We start from the raw sequence: 18,411 nt of genomic DNA on the forward strand, positions 1-18,411 counted from the left end.
TCATTTTTACATTTTTATTGTGTAAATAAAAAATGTAAAATTCATCATAAAGACAGGTATATTTATAAAAAAAAAAATAGAATACTAGCCCAAGTAAAAGATCAAGTGAACATAATGCATTATTAATATTATTCATTCTTTTATTCACTTTCTTTTTGGCTTTGTCCCTTTATTAATCTGGGGTCACCGCAGTGAAATGAAGCGCCAACTTATCCAGCATATGTTTTACGCAGCGAATGCCCTTTCAGCTGCAACCTATCACTGGGAAACATCCATACACACTCATTCACACTCATACACTATGACCAATTTAGCTTACCCAATTCACCTATAGCTCATATCTTTGGACTTGTGGTGGAACCCGGAGTATCTAGAGGAAACCCACACGAACACGGGGAGAACATGCAAACCACACAGGAATGCCAACTGACCCAGCCAAGGCTCGAACCAGCGACCTTCTTGTTGTGAGCCGATTGTGCTACCCACTGCGCCACCGTGACGCCTATTATTCTTATTATTTTTTATTTATTTTTATTATTATTAGAATAAAAATACTGGTTTGAAACACAGTAGCAAAGTACAAAAATGTAACATTTGTGTTTTGAAGTTGTGCTGTGAGTAATTTAATCTACCGTCCAATAATTCTTTGATAAAGTTTAATTGCCTGATACAATTTTTAATTAAATAAATTATGCAACAAAAAAAAAAAAAATAGCCATCATTAGAAGAAGAAATGCAGATTAAACAGGAAACTTTCAAACGTAAAGGGGAAAAATAAAGCTGCATTGCACTTTTGTTGTTTTGAATCTTGAATAAAAACCCTTTTCATCTTTGACCCATTTATCACAGATAAACTAAATATGGTATGGTCTATTTTTTTCCTCAGTATTCTGCAGCTCCAATGTACACAAAGCACATAGAGTATAACTCTTTAAAACCGATTAAAAATTCAGTTTGTTGTTGATGAATCATTATCCTGTGTGAATTCTTATGTAGTGTGCATGAAAGCTAGAAAAATCCTGGAAATCCAATAGTTCAAAGGCTATTAAAAGAACATTTCATTTGAAGAGTGAACCTGTGGTCATGAACCATCTCAGGTTCATTTGACTAGACAGTGATGGGGCATGAAGTCCCACAGGTTTTAGTCTTTCATGTGAGCAGCGGAGTGAGCGTCACTAACTCAGAGTTAAAGTTGAAGAGCATCGGTGCTGAATTCTCTGAAGAACACTCCTGCCACACTTCTCTGTAGTGGGCTGAAGAGGGCCAGGGGGGAGAGATAAAGCAATTGACTTGACTCTGATGCTCCAGGTCACTTGTGTTTTTGGCTTTAGTCGGCCTCTAGAGGCTCTCCTGAATCTGGCTGTCGGATTACACTGCGCCTCTGTCGTTCAGAGAAGGACGACTGTAAAACATGAGCACTCTGCCAAACAGAAAACAACTGACATTGGTGGATGGATAGATGGAGTTTTGTAGATTAATAAATAGTTGTATTTTGGATTCTTACTGTATATCTCTATTAACAAACTATTAATTATGACGTTTAACTCAATAAACTTCTAGTTTGCTGCTTATTACTAGTTATTAAGGTAGTCGTTTTAGGTATAGTAGGATTAGTGATGTAGAATAAGATCAGAATATGAACTTTATAAGTAAGCAGCCAATATCTTAAGAACAGACAGGTAATAAGTCGCTATTTGATAGTGATAGATCCCACTTTAAATAAATTGTTACGTAGAACCTTTATAGTTTTGATCTTTCACATTTTAAGCTGTCTAAAATAATTGTATTTATTTAATGTTTTGTCTTATATGATTAGTACATATGCCAATTTTTTTGTCCCTTATAATGAGAATATGGACGAAAAACTGCTCAGTTTTGTTCAGACCCTGAAGAAAACTTCAGAAAATGTTACAATTTTTAATTTATGGTCAAAATGTATTTTTAACTGAATTTATTTCAGACTGTTGTAAGTTCATGTAGTAGACTGTACACAACTATTTTAACTATTTTTTTTGTTAAACAATAGATGAATGGATGGATGGATGGATGGATGGATGGATGGATGGATGGATGGATGGATGGATGGATGGATGAATAAATAGATAGATACACTAGGTTGATGGATGGATGGATGGATGGATGGCTGGATGAATGGATGAACAGATAAATAGGTGGATGGATGGGTATAGATAGATAAATGGATGGATGGGTGGATGGATGGCTGGATGAATAGATAGATACACTAGGTGGATGGATGGATGAACAAATAAATAGGTAGATAGATAGATAGATAGATAGATAGATAGATAGATAGATAGATAGATAGATAGATAGATAGATAGATGGATGGATGGATGGATGGATGGATGGATGGATGGATGGATGGATGGATGGATGGATAGATAGATGGGTAGATAGATGGGTAGATGGGTAGGTAGGGTAGATAGATAGATAGATAGATAGATAGATAGATAGATAGATAGATAGATAGATAGATAGATAGATAGATAGATAGATAGATAGATAGATAGATAGATAGATAGATAGATAGATAGATAGATAGATGGGTAGGTAGATGGATAGATAGATTGATAGATAGATTGATAGATAGATTGATGGATGGATGAATAAATAGATAGATACACTAGGTGGATGGATGGATGGATGAACAGATAAATAGGTGGATGGATGGGTAAAGATGAATGGTAGATGAACAGATAGGTAAGTGGATGTATAGGCAGATGGATAAATAGGTAGAAGGATGGATAGATGGATAGGTAGATGGATAGACGGACAGACAGACAGACAGGTATGATAGAATGTTAGATATCGCAATAGCGAGATGGAGGAATGGATAGATGGAGAGAGATGGATATACATACCAAAAGAAAGAACAAACAATGTAATGATAGGCAGACAGATGAGTGGATGTACAAATAGACTGATGGAGAGATAGAACGACAGATATTACAATAAGGCTAAGACTGACATCTATGCAGCCGGACAGATAGAAACAATTAATATAACAATGTAGAGATGGTTGGATGAAAAGACAGATAGATAAATAGATGTTTTTGGATAGATAGTATGTATGGATGGCTGGATGGATGGACAGACGGATGCAGAGAGAGAATTAGCCAGCTGTGTCTCTGTGTCTCAGCGTTGGTCCAGCTGCTCATGTCAGCTCTGCCACACACTGAGTGAGTGAGTCCTGCCCCTGCTGTATACATTAATGATGACAATGATGACAAAGCGTCCGAGGGCAGTAGAGCACACACTTCTTAGCAAACACCATGAGTCCAGACGACACTGAGGGTCAGGGATTGATCCAGCCTAGCCTGACCTGACCCGACCCAGCCGACCCTGTCCCAGCACAGGCCTTCCTGATCCAGAGAGTGTTAAAGCTCCAGCAGTCAGCAGAGCCCTGCATCTCCCCCTCCACCAGCACCTCCACCTATGGCTTACAAGAGCTTGGAAAGACTTTCTCTGCTGCCATCAATTTTTCATGCGCACTGAGGCGCTGAAGAAAAAGCGGCAAGTTGTTGAGCTTTTCCCCTCGCCTAATCTCTCCTACACACGCTAAAATCACTCACTGGAATAAAATAGCCAAACAATTTTGTTATATTCAACATAGCATGTTCTACCGGGGAATAAAACAGCTGTCAGTGGAAGGAAAAAAAGATGTGTGTGTGTGTGTGCGCAAAAGTAAGTTGATGAAGGGAGGCAGCGCTAAAACTGGAAAGAAAAAGTTATTTGACCTAAAAAAATGTAATGACATTCTCATTGCTGTGGGTTTAGTGTTTACCACCTCCTGGGATGTTAATGCAACCTGCATTTCTGACCCATAAAATAAAATTATTGAACAAACCTCTTGGACTACGGCCAGTCTGAGGCTGTGTTTTGAACTACATATTTAGGCTCGTAGTGCTACACATTAATCATGATTAATGACATACTCGCTTTAATAAAAAATATGTCATGTACTGTATACAAATTCTGTAATATGGTGGACAGTGCTATCTATTTATCCTGTAATAAGGTCAATATGTTCAGTCAGAAAGCATAAATGAAATTCTATTTAAAGGGCACCTATTTTACCCCTTTTTCAAGATTTAAGAGAAGTCTTTTGTGTCTCCAGAATGTGTCTGTAAAGTTTTGGATCAAAACACCCATCAGATTATTTATTATACCTTTCATAACATTAGAATTTTCTGCTTTGAACACAATGTAGCTGTTTTTGTGCCTGTGCCTTTAATACTAGTCCTCCCCGCCCACCGTTCCCACGTGCCTGTCAGAGTGTGCCTCAATCTCCGCATCGGCTGCATTAGATAAACAGCAGAGTGACAGACATAAAGGAAGCAGATCTTGCGTAATGTTTGTGAGAAATACTACAGTAAAAGCTTTACCAATGATTATTTGATTTATTTGTTGTGAAGTTGCAACGATAAGTCACACACAATGTTATTGCAAAGTTCATGTACGCACACACACAGAGACACACACACAGTGTGCGCATTTAATTTTGCAGTTTTTGCACACAAATTTAAAAGGATACACGTTAATATCCTCTGCTGCATAGATATCCATTATGTTAATGTACAAAATAAACCTGATTTAACGTCCACAAACCAGGATTGAAGCGTCTTCTTTTATAATTGTACTGACATGCGGCTGTGGTGATAAAGACGGTAAAATCACTGTAATTCATTACACACATGCACTGTTTTAAAAACTTTTTAAACTTGTGAAACTCACTCTTGATCATATTTGATGATGATTGATGATCACAGAGAGCTGAACAGATCTTTTAATCCCAGTTGCTTTGCGCACATCATGTCTTGTTGATATGATTATACACGTAACTACGGAGACATGTTAATACGCAGCTGTCAATCAATTCAGAGGGCGGGGAAACCACACTCCTATGTCACATTGCAGTGGGCCTCAATATGGGAGGGATTTGGATCCTATTTTAATGTCAGGAAATAAACAAAATAGGACTTCTTGTCTTCATATCACCCAATATGACTTGTGAACACACTATACCTACACACAGTTCTGTCCAAACAGCTTACAAAAGATGATTTTCATCATAGGCTCCCTTTAAGGGAAAATCATTATTTACTCACCCCTGCGTTGTTCTGATGACACATGCCATATGCTCTACTTTCAATTATTAACATGTGTCACTTGTCAGTATAATGGCAGTGAATAGCAACCAGAATTAACCCTCCTATTAAAATAAAATCTGATCAACAAAATCTTGTCAAGTAATTAGATGTATGTATTGTGTTGATAGCTTAACTATCGTTTTAAATAAACCATGTTTTTGCAGACATCAAAGGGCACCTATCATGCAAAATCAACTTTTGGATTCTGTTTGGACAGAAATGTGTGTAGGAGTAGTGCGTGCACATCTATTTTAGAGTGATTTAAAAAAAATCAAGTCCTTTTTTTTTTTTTTTTTTTTTTTTTAATATACATTTCCTACAATTAACCCAGGATGAAAAATTTTCAATCTCAAGGCTAACGCACTGTGACATAAGTGCGGTCCTCCCGACCATCAATCTTGGTTGACAGGCATGTGTTATCATGTCCTCAGTTTGCTTTCAGTTCTTGAATGAGTTCAAGTTCAAGCTTAACTGTCAGTCCGCTACATTTGTGGACGTACAGAAGAGCGAAATGTCATGTCTCACAGGACAACAGTGCTCATTAATCACAAATACAAACTATACCTGCCAACACTCCCGTTTTTCCTGGGAGTCTCCCGTATTTCAGACCAATGTAACGCCTACCTCCCGTATTGCTCTGTCTCCCGGAAAACTCCTGGAATTCCACTCCCACCCCCCTGCTCCTCAGCTTTTTTGGTTCAGTCCCCATGCGCACCGAACCAACCGCGTAACCATCTTCATACCTGCTTCCCAGTTCGCGTGCACCTTCACCCCCGCTCTTTAGTTCGCGCGCACCACGCCACCCCACTCTTCACTTCGCGCACCTTCCCCCCCACCTTCTACCCCCTCTTCACTTTGCGCACCTTCACCACCTCAACCCCCCTCCTCAATTGCGCAATTGGTGGCTGTGTTCTGGAAGTCCATCTTTGACATCCAATTCATTCTCCTTGATTTGTTTCTCATTCCACAGGGATCAGACAAGAGAACAACATGCAAAATAAAAACACTAGCCATGGGAATACACTGGAGAGCGCAGTAGCACAGCTGGTTCAGAAGTATCCGCACCTATATTATCGCATGTGAAGATATTTTAGGACTTAGAGGTGGCCCATCTCATTGTGCTACGTCTTGTCTTTTTATGAGCATGCGCACATTGGCAGTGCCATATAAAGGCGTCTATCTGTGATGATGTTGTAGTGGCGCTTCTCGTGGAAAAGGCTGTTTGCCAGATGATAATGAAACCATTCTTCTCTCTCAGTCACAATTGTTCATAGGGGTACATGTAAGCTGCGTGATACATTTACAAGCCCGCCTACTGCAGCAGGCGGGTGTTGAAGTGTTAAAAAGCAGTACACCATCGCTCAGCCTTTGTAAATGTCTTTTTGCCCTCAAACGAAGAATGAAAAGAATTTGCTTTGAAGTATATCAAGGCATTTAATAGTATAAAGCAAACTTTAAAATGGTGTTTGTATGTGGCTTATTCATTGTCACAGAAAGGCTGAATAAACTCTACAACAGGGGTGTCCAAACTCAGTCCTGGAGGGCCAGTGTCCTGGAGAGTTTAGCTCGAACCCTAATCAAACACACCTGAACCAGCTAATCGAGCTCTTACTAGATATAGTAGAAACTTCCTGGCAAGTGTGTTGAAGCAGCTAAACTCAGCAGGACACCAGCCCTCCAGGACTGAGTTTGGACACCCGTGCTCTACAACAACTAAATCAAATAACTATTGTAAACATCCTGGTTCAGACTTAACATTGGTATTTTTTAACTGGGTCTCTGCTTTATCAGTATATGAAAACTGTCCATGATTGTGATATGCTTATCCTGACATCTGATGCTGGGTGTCCCCAAACACCACACTCTATTTGAAGTATGGGGCGGGGAGAACCAGCTCATTTGCATTTAAAGCCACAGGCACTAAACGGCTTTGACATTTTCAGCAGGGTATAATAAATGATCTGATGAGTATTTTAAGCTGAAACTTCATAGACACATTCTGGGAACACCAAAGACTTCTTTTACATCTTGTGTAAAGGGGCATAATAGGGAGCCTTTGGAAAAAAGAATTGGGTCAAATTGGCATCCTGGATAATAGGAGTGTTAAGTCATATATAATTTATTGTTATTCGTTATTGTTATTATTGTTATATAATTATTGTTATTTACTAGCCTTATTGTTATTTATTGTTATTCATTTTAAGGTGGTATACAATAGGGTTTGGTTAAAAACATAGCAAAATGTAACTTATTATTTAAGAAAAATACTATGGCTTCATGCACATTTTTTTTTGCACAAAAGAAGCAAACAAATGACACTGTGTTTAAGTATTTTAAAATAAATGTGACGCCTATCTAAACTGGAGGTCAGATGATTATGCTAGTGTTCTCATCGCTGTGGCTTTCTTTGTTTCAGCTGATGACCAAACACCCAGGCAAGCGTCTGGGCTGTGGTCCGGAAGGTGAGCGAGACATCAGGGAACATGGCTTCTTCCGTTACATGGACTGGGAGAAGCTGGAGCACAGGGAAGTTCAGCCACCATTTAAACCAAAAGCCGTAAGTCCAGCGAGTCTCACACATGTGCTATTTCTTTCTGACGTTCATTGGTTTGTGATGCTGTCTAAAACACTGATGGCTACTTCCAATTTGAGTCTGAAATGGAGTTGTATTAACCTTTATTCTTTTCAGCCTGATACTTGAAACAGAATGTGTGACATAATTTATGAAAGTGAGACAACACTGTATCAGCTTTCTTTTGTCTTTTTTGGAACAACATTAATAACCATCGCCAGACTGTAATTTTTATAAATTGATTTATTTATTTTGTTGTTATCCAATTTCATGAAGCAGGATTAAAAAAAATACATAGCAAGAAATAAATACAACTGCTATACGAATTACAGATATCATTTGAATTATGAATCACTCTTAATGTGTTCATACAACATACATTACAAGAAAGAGATCATATTGTAAGTGTTTGAAATGAGCATACTGTGTGTGTGTGTGTGTGTGTGTGTGTGTGTGTGTATATATATATATATATATATATATATATATATATATATATATATATATATATATATATATATATATATATATATATATATATAGTGCTATAATATGAATTTGAAGGGTATAGAGTGAAATACTTTGGTTATATACACTGTAAAATGTAATAAGTTGACCTTAGAAAAATTGAGGAAACCGATTGCTTTAAAATTAGTAGTAGTGTGTTGATTTTTAGCCAGCATAACTTAAAACAGTTTGTATTTACAACTTTTTTATTATTATTTGTTTATTGGTTTTAATGAACATACAAACAAAAACAAAAAGGACAAAGACAAGGATATCAGTAGACACAAATATAGCAGCAAAAGTCATGAAATAAATAAATAAATAAATAAATAAATAAATAAAAGTAACAGAATATAAAAATCATAATAAACAGATAAAGTTCTGCTGTGATTAAAGTCACACTTATCAAAATACATCATTCAGGAGTTGTATGAACTGTTCAAATGTTCAAGGCCTATTTGTTGGTTCAAGTTGAGCAAAATGCATTTTTGCTAGATAGGATATGATGCCGAGTCTCTTTATAGAAGTAGGATCAAGTGTCTTGTTTAGTTCTATACCAAAGAGGTATAGTGTTGGTGTGTTGTCCAATGGAGTTTACAAAGCTTTGGCTGTAAAGTCCTGTACTGCCTTCCAGAAAAATTGTAGCTTTTTGCATTCCCAAAAAACATGCATGATTGATCCTGAATAAGTTTTACATCTGTGACACCTGGATGATAAATTGGGGTACATTTTGCTCAAACGAAGTCGGGTCAGATCATAGACTGTAAAATATATGGACAGAGCATCCGTGACGTCACCCATAGGTTTCTGAACACTGCAAAAGAAGCTACAAGTAGGCGCGGCCAACCGTCGCCATTTTGTTCGCGCGTCATCGCACCCACGGCGGGATACCAAACAAGGGCAAAGAGGCGGAGAGTGGGCGGAGCTACAGACGCCTGCTGGCACTTTGCTTAGACCTGGCTTAGACAGACTTTACTTTGGGAGAAACGCTTGATACTTCATTACCTGCGACTCGTTTGTGTTCTGACCACATGTGCTTGGCTGTACACTATATCAATAAAGTGTTTAGACTTTTAAAAACACTGTAGTAATACAGTGAGCCACTAAACATTGTTCTTATGACGTTTTTCTACAGGAGGAAAACGCGAATTACTTCCAAACACTTCAGATATAGTGTGTGTTAGTAAATGCAAGACTATTGATGAACTCCAGCGTAACACTGTATGACAACGCTTCAGATGACTGTTCTAGAGCCTACAGCTAATCAATCTGTCACATTCTGGAGTGCTTTACGGGTCTAAAGAAAAATATTAATGATAAATGATCTTAAATAAAAACAAATACATTTATAGAGATGGTATACAAGTATATAACTTTACTCACATGGGAAACGAGGCCACGTGAATGGTTTGTGAGCACAATTAAGTGCACACAGCATCCCATATCATCTGATAATTGTAAGAAATAAGTCCAAAAGGCAGCTGACTGTGTAAAGCCACATAAAACAACACAAAAATACGATGAATATGCCGAGATCAGTGGCTAATCTGCCGGATTCAGCTGAGGTGAAGTGACGGCGACCAGCGAGACCTAGCTGTCACTCAAGTGGCTACGCCCTTAATTATGCAAACTTAATATAACCTAAAATAAAGGAAATAGATGAGTTATAAAAAAATTCACCCCCCTCACAGTTGTCATGGAGGGTAATAATAGCTAATAATAATTAGCTAATAATAATAATAATAATATGAACCAAAATCGTTCTTTGTACCAGGCTGTAAACACCTTTTTTTCTGTTGTAAAGTTGGCCATTCTAACAGTGGGCTCAATTGCCACTTGCTCTATTATGGAGCCAGGACTAGCGAAATTTTGATGAATTGCAGTTTCAGTTACTTCCGTATTGGCCTCCTGAGGGAGAGCAGGAGGTTGCCGCTTGGGTCAGATACATCCTATGCATAAATTTATAATTGTTTTAAACTATTTTGTTAATGGAAAGGGCACTGAAAGTATTCTGGCATATAATCTTATTTACAACTTCTTAATAAAGTAAACTTCAGTACTGTTGAGTCAAAATAATTAGTTGTGTTAACTTCTTATTAGTGTTCACATTACAAGGGAAATATTAGGAAAGCGATTGCCTTAAAATGATCAAGTAAACTGAACTAAAACATTTAAGTAAAGACAAAAACCAATACTTTACTTACTTACTTACTTACTTACTTACTTACTTACTTACTTACTTACCTACTTACTCACTCCCAGGGCCATTTATATCGAAGTTGATATTTAGCCGCACCATGTTTGTGTTTCGTAACATCTCATTTTTCCGAGGTGGGTTGTTCAACCCCCAACCTGGAGGACCAGGACATACACACACATACACTACAGACAATGCAGCTCAGCCAATTCTCCAATAGCACGTCTTTGGACTTGTGGGGGAAACCAACATGAACGGGGAGAACATGCAAACTCCACACAGAAACTGACCGAACCGGGACTCGAACCTCCGACCTTCTTGCTGTGAGCGCTACCCACTGTGTGCCCGTACCACCCTAAAAAAACAATACTTACACTTCTAAAACATGTTTTTGTATTATATAGCATCCGCGCATACTGCAAAAAACAATATAACACTTTATAACAAGTAATTTTCAACCAAGGTTTAATGTAGTAATAATAATAATTAATAAATAATAATATTTATATAATATTATTTGTGTATGTATGATTATATAAATATCATTTTATCTATTATTATTATTATTATATGCATATTTTTATGATATCATTTATTATATAATCAAATATTATTGGAAGTATTAATATTATTATATTAATATATTATAATATATTAATATATTTATTAATTTTGAACATCAAAGAATTGAAAAAGCTCTCAGATTTATTATGCTTATGTCTGATTATGATTTTATTCTTCCATCTGTTTCCTCAATTCCCTCGTCTCCATTCTCTATCATTAACATGCTTTTGACATATGACCGCTCAAAAGTTGTAAATACATACTATTGTAAGTCAAGATTACTTGAATCTTTTTAGTTTAACGACTTAATGTGCTAAAAGGTTGGGATTACAACAATATAAGATGTTATATCATTATATTATATTTAAATAAGGCGAACAAACTTATTCATAACAAGTTAACTGCACTTAATTTTATTAGTGAGAAGAGCTATTGCTTTTTACAGTGTATATATAATTATGTATTCAAAATTACTCCTGCAATGGTGTGTTTCTTTTAACAAAACTTGTTTAGGGTTGAATTACTATATTAAATACTATATTGTGTTCCTTGTTTAGCACTGTTGTGTTTCTTACTGTGAATTCTAATTCCAATCCTTACAGTATGTTACCTTAAATTCTGAGTTCTCAATACTGCAGTGTAGATAATATTGTACATTTTGATGGATTACTTGCGAAGTCATATGTATTTGTGCAATCTCATAGACTGTAATGGTTTGTGGTGCTTACCTCTTTCTAACAAATCAAAGTTTAATTTGAATGAGATCTTCGGTGTCCATTAGCTCTTAAATTAACCAAAATCTACATTTTCCAGTGAGATCCTGTGCAGAAACAAAGGGCTATGATAGGTTAATAAGAATGTTGTTTCAGACCCTGCAAAGAAAGTTGATCCAGTAAAAATGTCTTACTTTCGTGAATCACATTCAGCAAACCACAACAGCTCAAGCTCAAACTAGACGACCGGACATGTAGTTTTCATAGCTAATGTCAAAGTGTTTGAATTCTGCTGTACTTTTGTTGCACAGAGATGACAAGTCAAACTTTCCAGGCAGTGGAGAACAGTAGGGTGTAATGAGGAGTCTGTATGTCCTCCTCACACACCACAGCAAGAGGCACACAGTAGCATCGTAGCATTGTTAGCGGCATGTGTGCTAGGGCTCTGGCCAGGCTGAGGCGCCTTTGTCAGATCCTTAATGAGTTCAGCTTCTGTGTGTATATATGTGTGTGAGCTGTCAGACGGAGCAGTGCTTCCCTCCGCATCAACCCTCCTGACCTCCCGCTCGGACTCAGACTGGCCTGTTAAACGTGATCTCCTTCCTGCTGCGCCTGTTCGGCTATGAGGTCTCGCTGCACTCTCAATGAGAACAGATTGTTCTGTTGATTTGAGAAAACTGAGTTCACTGCTGCGTCCATGCTGTCATCAATATAAAAATCACACGTTTGTTTTAGCTCTTGAATTGAGTGTGCCGGTTTTAGTTGAAGTGGTCAAAGTGCAGTGTTTAATTTCTGTGCCACTAGTGGACATTAAGTGGTCAATGTTTTTATATCAAGCTCTCTGTGAATTGTATGTGCAGCTTTCTCGAGCTACACAGATCTGTTGAGCAAGACAGGGTAATTCAAACACCTAAAGGGTTAGTTCACCCAAAAATTTTAATTCTGGTATTAATTACCCTCATTTCCTTACAATCTCCAGAGGTCTTTGTTCGTCTTCAGAACCCAAATAAAGATATTTTAGGTGAATTCTGATAGCTCTCTCCCTCTTCCTCCATAGACAGCAAGACATTGAAAGTCTAGAAAAGGATCCTAAAACATTGTCGAATCACATGTGACTTCAGTGGTTCAGCTGTAAACATACAAACCTCCAAAAACATTTTTTTGTGCCAAAAAACCTGTAAATACACTCTACATTTGCTGTTAGTTCAAACAGAACTAACAGTCAAACAGAAGCTTTTGCTTAAATGTTGGTCAGACCTTTTCATCTTCCAGACCCCTGACATGTGGAGTTCCGCAAGGTTCTATCCTTAGACCTATTTTATTTTCTTTATAAATGTTACCTTTAGGATCTATTTTTCGTAAATATGGGGTGGCTTTTCATTTTTATGCTGACAACACTCAGCATATTTATGTCCCGACTCCCTTATGAGATGTCTAATTGAGGTTAAGACCTAGCTGTCGTCAAATTTTTTACATTTCAACGAGAAGAAAACTGAGCTGGTCTGGTTTGGGGATCCTGCCCCTCTGGAATTATTAGGTTTTGGTGAGATATCAACTTATCAAAAACCTGTTGTTAGAAACCTAGAGTATCAGTTCGATAGTGATCTAAAATTTAACAAACAAGTAAAATCCGTTGTTAAATCCAGTTTTTTTCCATTTACGACTTGTGGCAAAAGTAATTTCTCTCTTTTAGTGACATTCAGAAGGTGATCCATGCTTTTATTTTGGGAAGACTTGACTATTTCAACTCTTTATATGTGGGTATTAATCAAAATGCCCTGAATAGATTGCAATTAGTCCAAAATGCGACTGCGAGACTTCTGACAGGGACTTGCAAGTACTGTATAAGCACATATCCCCAGTTCTTTCTTCTCTGGGCTGGCTCCCTGTTAGGTCACGGATTGATTTAAACTATAAATTTTTGTTTTTAAATCCTAAATGATTTGGCACCACCTTACTTATCAGACCTCCTACATGTATATAATCCTGGTAGGTCACTAAGGTCTTCCGTTCAGTTTATTCTTTCAGTACCAAGGTCCAGGTGTAAGCGAAGTGGAGATCTGGCTTTTTCTGTTATCGCCCCAAAACTCTGGAACGGGCTTCCACCCCACGTCAGACACGCTCCAACTCTAACTGTTTTTAAAAAGCTTCTGAAACTGCATCTTTGTTCTTTAGCATTTGAGCCTTTTTAATGTTGAGGAGTTTGCCTTATGTTTTAATTGTTATGGATGTGATGTAGGACTTATTTCAATTAGTATTTATTGTGTTCAGCACTTTGGGCAGTGTTGTGTTGTAAAAATGTGCTATATTAACTAACTAACTACTTATTTAAAATAAGCTGAAACAACACAATTCTTAATTTTATGTCCAATCCACTAAAATACATTAACTTAATTCTTCTTGTTGTCCCAACTCAAATCGATTGTGTGGAACCCATATTTTTTACATTGTACTACTGTAAAATGTTTGACTATGTCTTCTCTCCTGTGTCAGGTCGTTTACTATGGCAGTATTACGTAATGCCATTAGAGTCAGCTCAGCAACACGCAAGCATCTTATTACTGTAGTAAACACACAAGCAACTATCTTCTCTGTGAAGAGAACAAAACTCTGGAGTGCTTTATTTGCTAAATTAAAATTAGAAAATGATGTAAATGTTTTAAAAGAATTCTTAAAAAGTGGTTAAAAACAAAATAGCAGTGTGTACATTAGTAGTCTTATTGGTTTATTGTTTGATCGTGAGGCCTTTGCCTTATAGCTTTTATATGTAAAGAATTAAAATTGTGTGAATATGTATAGTTCTTTTTTGGTATAATTTTTATGTCGTTTCAACAAGTCCTCTTGAATAGTTGTTGAAATATGGCAAGTCTGCTATATCACTTAAAACAAAATGAGTATAGTTTATCCAGTGTAATTGTGATGTCCATGTCAAATAATAAATAAATAAATAAATAAATAAATAAATAAATAAATAAATAAATAAATAAATAAATAAATAAATAAATAAGCATGCTGATCTGATACGGAAGACATTGGCCAACAAAGTGTATTTCAGGGGGATTTATTTGGTGCACAAAAGTGTCTTGGAGCTTCATATGAATACAATTGAACCACTTGATCAGACAGAATGTTTGAAAATGTTTTTGGCTGTTTTTCTGGAATTTGGATGCCCATAGTGGACGATGGAGCTCTCAGATTTGATCTAAAATATCTTTATTTGTATTCTGAAGATGAATGAATGTCTCTTATTTTGAAACAACATGGGTGAGTAACTAATAACAAAATTTTAATTTTAGGATGAACTAATCTTTACATAGTATTTAAAGCAACCAACTTAATCTAACAGGGAATGTGGCCTGACTTGTATGAAAATGTATGTCAGGATACAGGTTTTATTGAATTTATTTGAATTAAATTAAATTGTATGCCAGTGATAACGCTTCTGAGTGCACATACCTTAGATCACCAAACAATACTAGTAGCTATGTTTCCATCCACCTATTTTTATGCACATTTTGGATATGTGCATAAAAAAATCAGTTAATGGCAATGCCAAGATACACATAAATTTTGAAATTGTATGCGCATAACTGAGTAGGATAAACTTTTTATTGGATAAGAAAAGATGCGCATAAACTACGATGGAAACACTTTTATCGAACAAATTCCAGTATTTGCATTAAAAAAAGGTCATGTGATTTTGTTATAAGAGATCATGTGTTGATAAAAATGTGTATGAATGGACAAAGAAGCAGGCTGAGCACATTGTAAAACATCTGAAATGTAGTTTTTTCTAAGACGCCTTAACCATTTCAGTATTAGTGTTATTATATTATTAATTACCTCCAGAACTGTCAAGAGCGTCTGTGCTCTGCATCTCACGCTTTTAAATGCCACCACGTGTTCATTGCATGTCGACGTAGTCTTCTGAGGCGTTTATTAAATAGGGAAAAGATTCACGCAGCTTCTCCTACAGCAGCGATTTCCTTTTTTACTGTTGATATTTGGTGCCAGTTAATTAGGAAGTGCCGATTTTGTTCTCTTTGACTCATTGGATGTAAACGCTGCTTTATTCGCACATCTTTTATGCAATATTCCAGTTTGCGCATAAGTTTAATCAGCATTTTTAAATGTAAACATAGCTAGTGTCACTATACATATCTTTAAAAAATAATAATGACTGTTTTCAGACAGGTTTTCTTTACACTCCTTCAGATAGTTCCACTTCAAAGTCAGATGGATAAGTGTTTGTTTCAGATTTTTATATTTTACTGTATTTTCTATGATTGTAGAACTGTTGCTCTGCATAATAATTCGAGTTGTGCTTTGTTTACAGTGTTAAGACTTGCCGAAGTCGTGTTTGATCCAGTGCTGCTCTGCTCTTTTATTCTCGTTTTAATAAAGCTTCTTTAGGAGTAAAGCAGCAATAAAAAATACTTCAGCAGTGTAAACTAATACTTGAATAGTCTTTGTTTATCTGACTTACTTTTCTCTAATAAGACCAAGCACAGCCATTTGAAACGTAAATGTCTAAGGCTTCTGGTGCCGCCAGTTTCCATTTATTTTTATCTGTAAAAAACAGCTTGTTTTGCTGCTTGATATTGTAAACTAGAATTCCTTATCAGATCATGTTTATGTAGCCATAATTATAAACCCGCTGATTTTTTTAACACAAATAGTTTTTTCATTATTATTATTTTTTGTTGTTGTTATTTATCAAGGCTTTATGCCAAATGTCATGAACAAACAAGAAAACGTTCTCATCGCATCCACTTTTGTTAACAGCAGCATGAAAAGGAATGACAAAAATATTAATGCACTTTTAAATTAATCAGCTAACCTATTTTTTTCCATTTTGTTTGATTTTGATATTAAAATGTGAGTAAAAAAGGCAATAAAAGAAAGAAAAGCATTTTGATACGAGTCTATATGTGCAGTAATGGACATTTGTTATGCTAATCTTTATATTAAAGACATCTCAAATATCTTTAAATGCATTTCGAGCTCTACATTTATCAAAGCACATACAAAACACCCTGAACTGATCCAGAAGCAATGTAGCCTATTTGACAGAATAGTTTGTTCTTCCTAATAAATCAGAAGCCTCACACATGTTCCGAAAATTGCTTGCTTCTGCATTGTAAAATAAGCAGAATACTGTGTAGCATTAAATTAGCTCATTGTTCAGGTGTGTGTTATTGGGCTTGTGCATGTGGTGCACGCTGGCTCTGTTGCAGCAGATGGATGTTTGCCTGCTGGTGTCATTAGCCGAGCAGGAAGATGGATGATTTTAGACCCTTTTCATGATGACTGCCACATGCCTGATGGACACTCGGATATCTCTGTGATTTACAAACTTAATCATTGGCAATTAGGATCTGAATGAGTCTCATTTTGTCTCATGTGGAGACAGAAAACAGACATGTATGCTCTGGCTTTGTTCCAATCTTAGTAAGCAGCATTTTTAGGCATCACAGTAACGCTGGCTTCCACAGAAAAGACTTTGACAGGCTAACAAGATCATAGGCGACATAGGAGAAAAGGGATTATAATACATTCGATTCTAAAAATAAGAGATGCACTGACAATTCTGACCGATATAGCACAGGTTAATGTTGTCTTACTAATGAGTTTTCAGTTTTCAAATGGTTCTCGATTTACTTTGATTCATTCGTACATTTCACTCACTCAGTGAATCATTTGCAACAATTTCTCACACCTTCAAAAAGAGAGCTGACAGAGGTGCGTATTTACCTGCAGTAGACCAGGAATCAAAACCAGCCAATTACTCCCAATGTATGTCAATGGATAGACAGTAGCATATGAAGCTGTTAAATGGATGGATAATGATCCACAGCAGTATCAAAAACATCACACACGTGCATACTTGTTTTTACAGAGCAGTAACTTTTTTGAATATACATTAATCTTGCATGTACATGCAATCTTAGGAATCTTAGGAACTTTTCTTATTGACATCTTGAAGAGAAAACAGACTGAACTTCAGCCATTTTCTTAACTACAAGTGCTATAAACAAAAGTAGAGAAATACAGTTAAGGTCAAAATTATTAGTCTTTCTGTGAATTGTTTTCTTCTTTTTCAATTATTTCTCAAATGATGTTTAACAGAGCAAGGAATTTTTCACAGTATTTCCTGTAATATTTTTTCTTCTGGAGAAATTTCGGCTAGAAGAAAAGCAGTTTTTAATTTAAGAAACATTTTAAGGCGAATATTATTAGCCCCCTCAAACAATATTTATTTTCAGTGGTCTACAGAAAAAATCACTATTATACAACGATTTGCCCAAATACAGGGTGTTCGCAGGGTCTTAAAAAGTCTTAAAATGTCTTAAATTTCAAAAACAAAATTTTAAACTCACTGAAATATTGTGCTGTATGTCTTAAACAATTTTAAACAGGTCTTAATTTTCCTCTGTCCAAGTAAAGCTACCCATTTGGGCTGACATCCATCCAATTACCAGCTATCCAAAATAAAATCAGGGAAAGAAATCTAAAAACAATTACACAGTTCCTCGTGAAAATAACAGAAATGCATTAGGTTGAATAGAAATTATACTCAATCAATTTGTACCAAAAGCCAACGAATATATATTTTTGATTATTTATGTAATAGCCACCAAAATAAATATACTTTTAATAATGTTAGACATGTCATTTAAACAAAGA

General features: G+C 36.2%; 1 protein-coding gene across 2 annotated transcripts in view; it reads left to right on the top strand.

The window, feature by feature from the left end:
- The window catches only part of prkcbb (protein kinase C, beta b), a 259,088-nt gene that overhangs the window by 206,720 nt on the left and 33,957 nt on the right, over positions 1-18,411 (top strand). For both annotated transcript variants that reach the window (XM_056453821.1, XM_056453820.1), the window contains exon 16: positions 7,588-7,728. In XM_056453821.1, the coding sequence (XP_056309796.1) occupies positions 7,588-7,728 (141 nt within the window). The remainder of the gene's footprint in view (positions 1-7,587; positions 7,729-18,411) is intronic.

Source organism: Danio aesculapii, chromosome 3, assembly GCF_903798145.1.
Source record: "Danio aesculapii chromosome 3, fDanAes4.1, whole genome shotgun sequence".
NCBI lineage: Eukaryota > Metazoa > Chordata > Actinopteri > Cypriniformes > Danionidae > Danio > Danio aesculapii.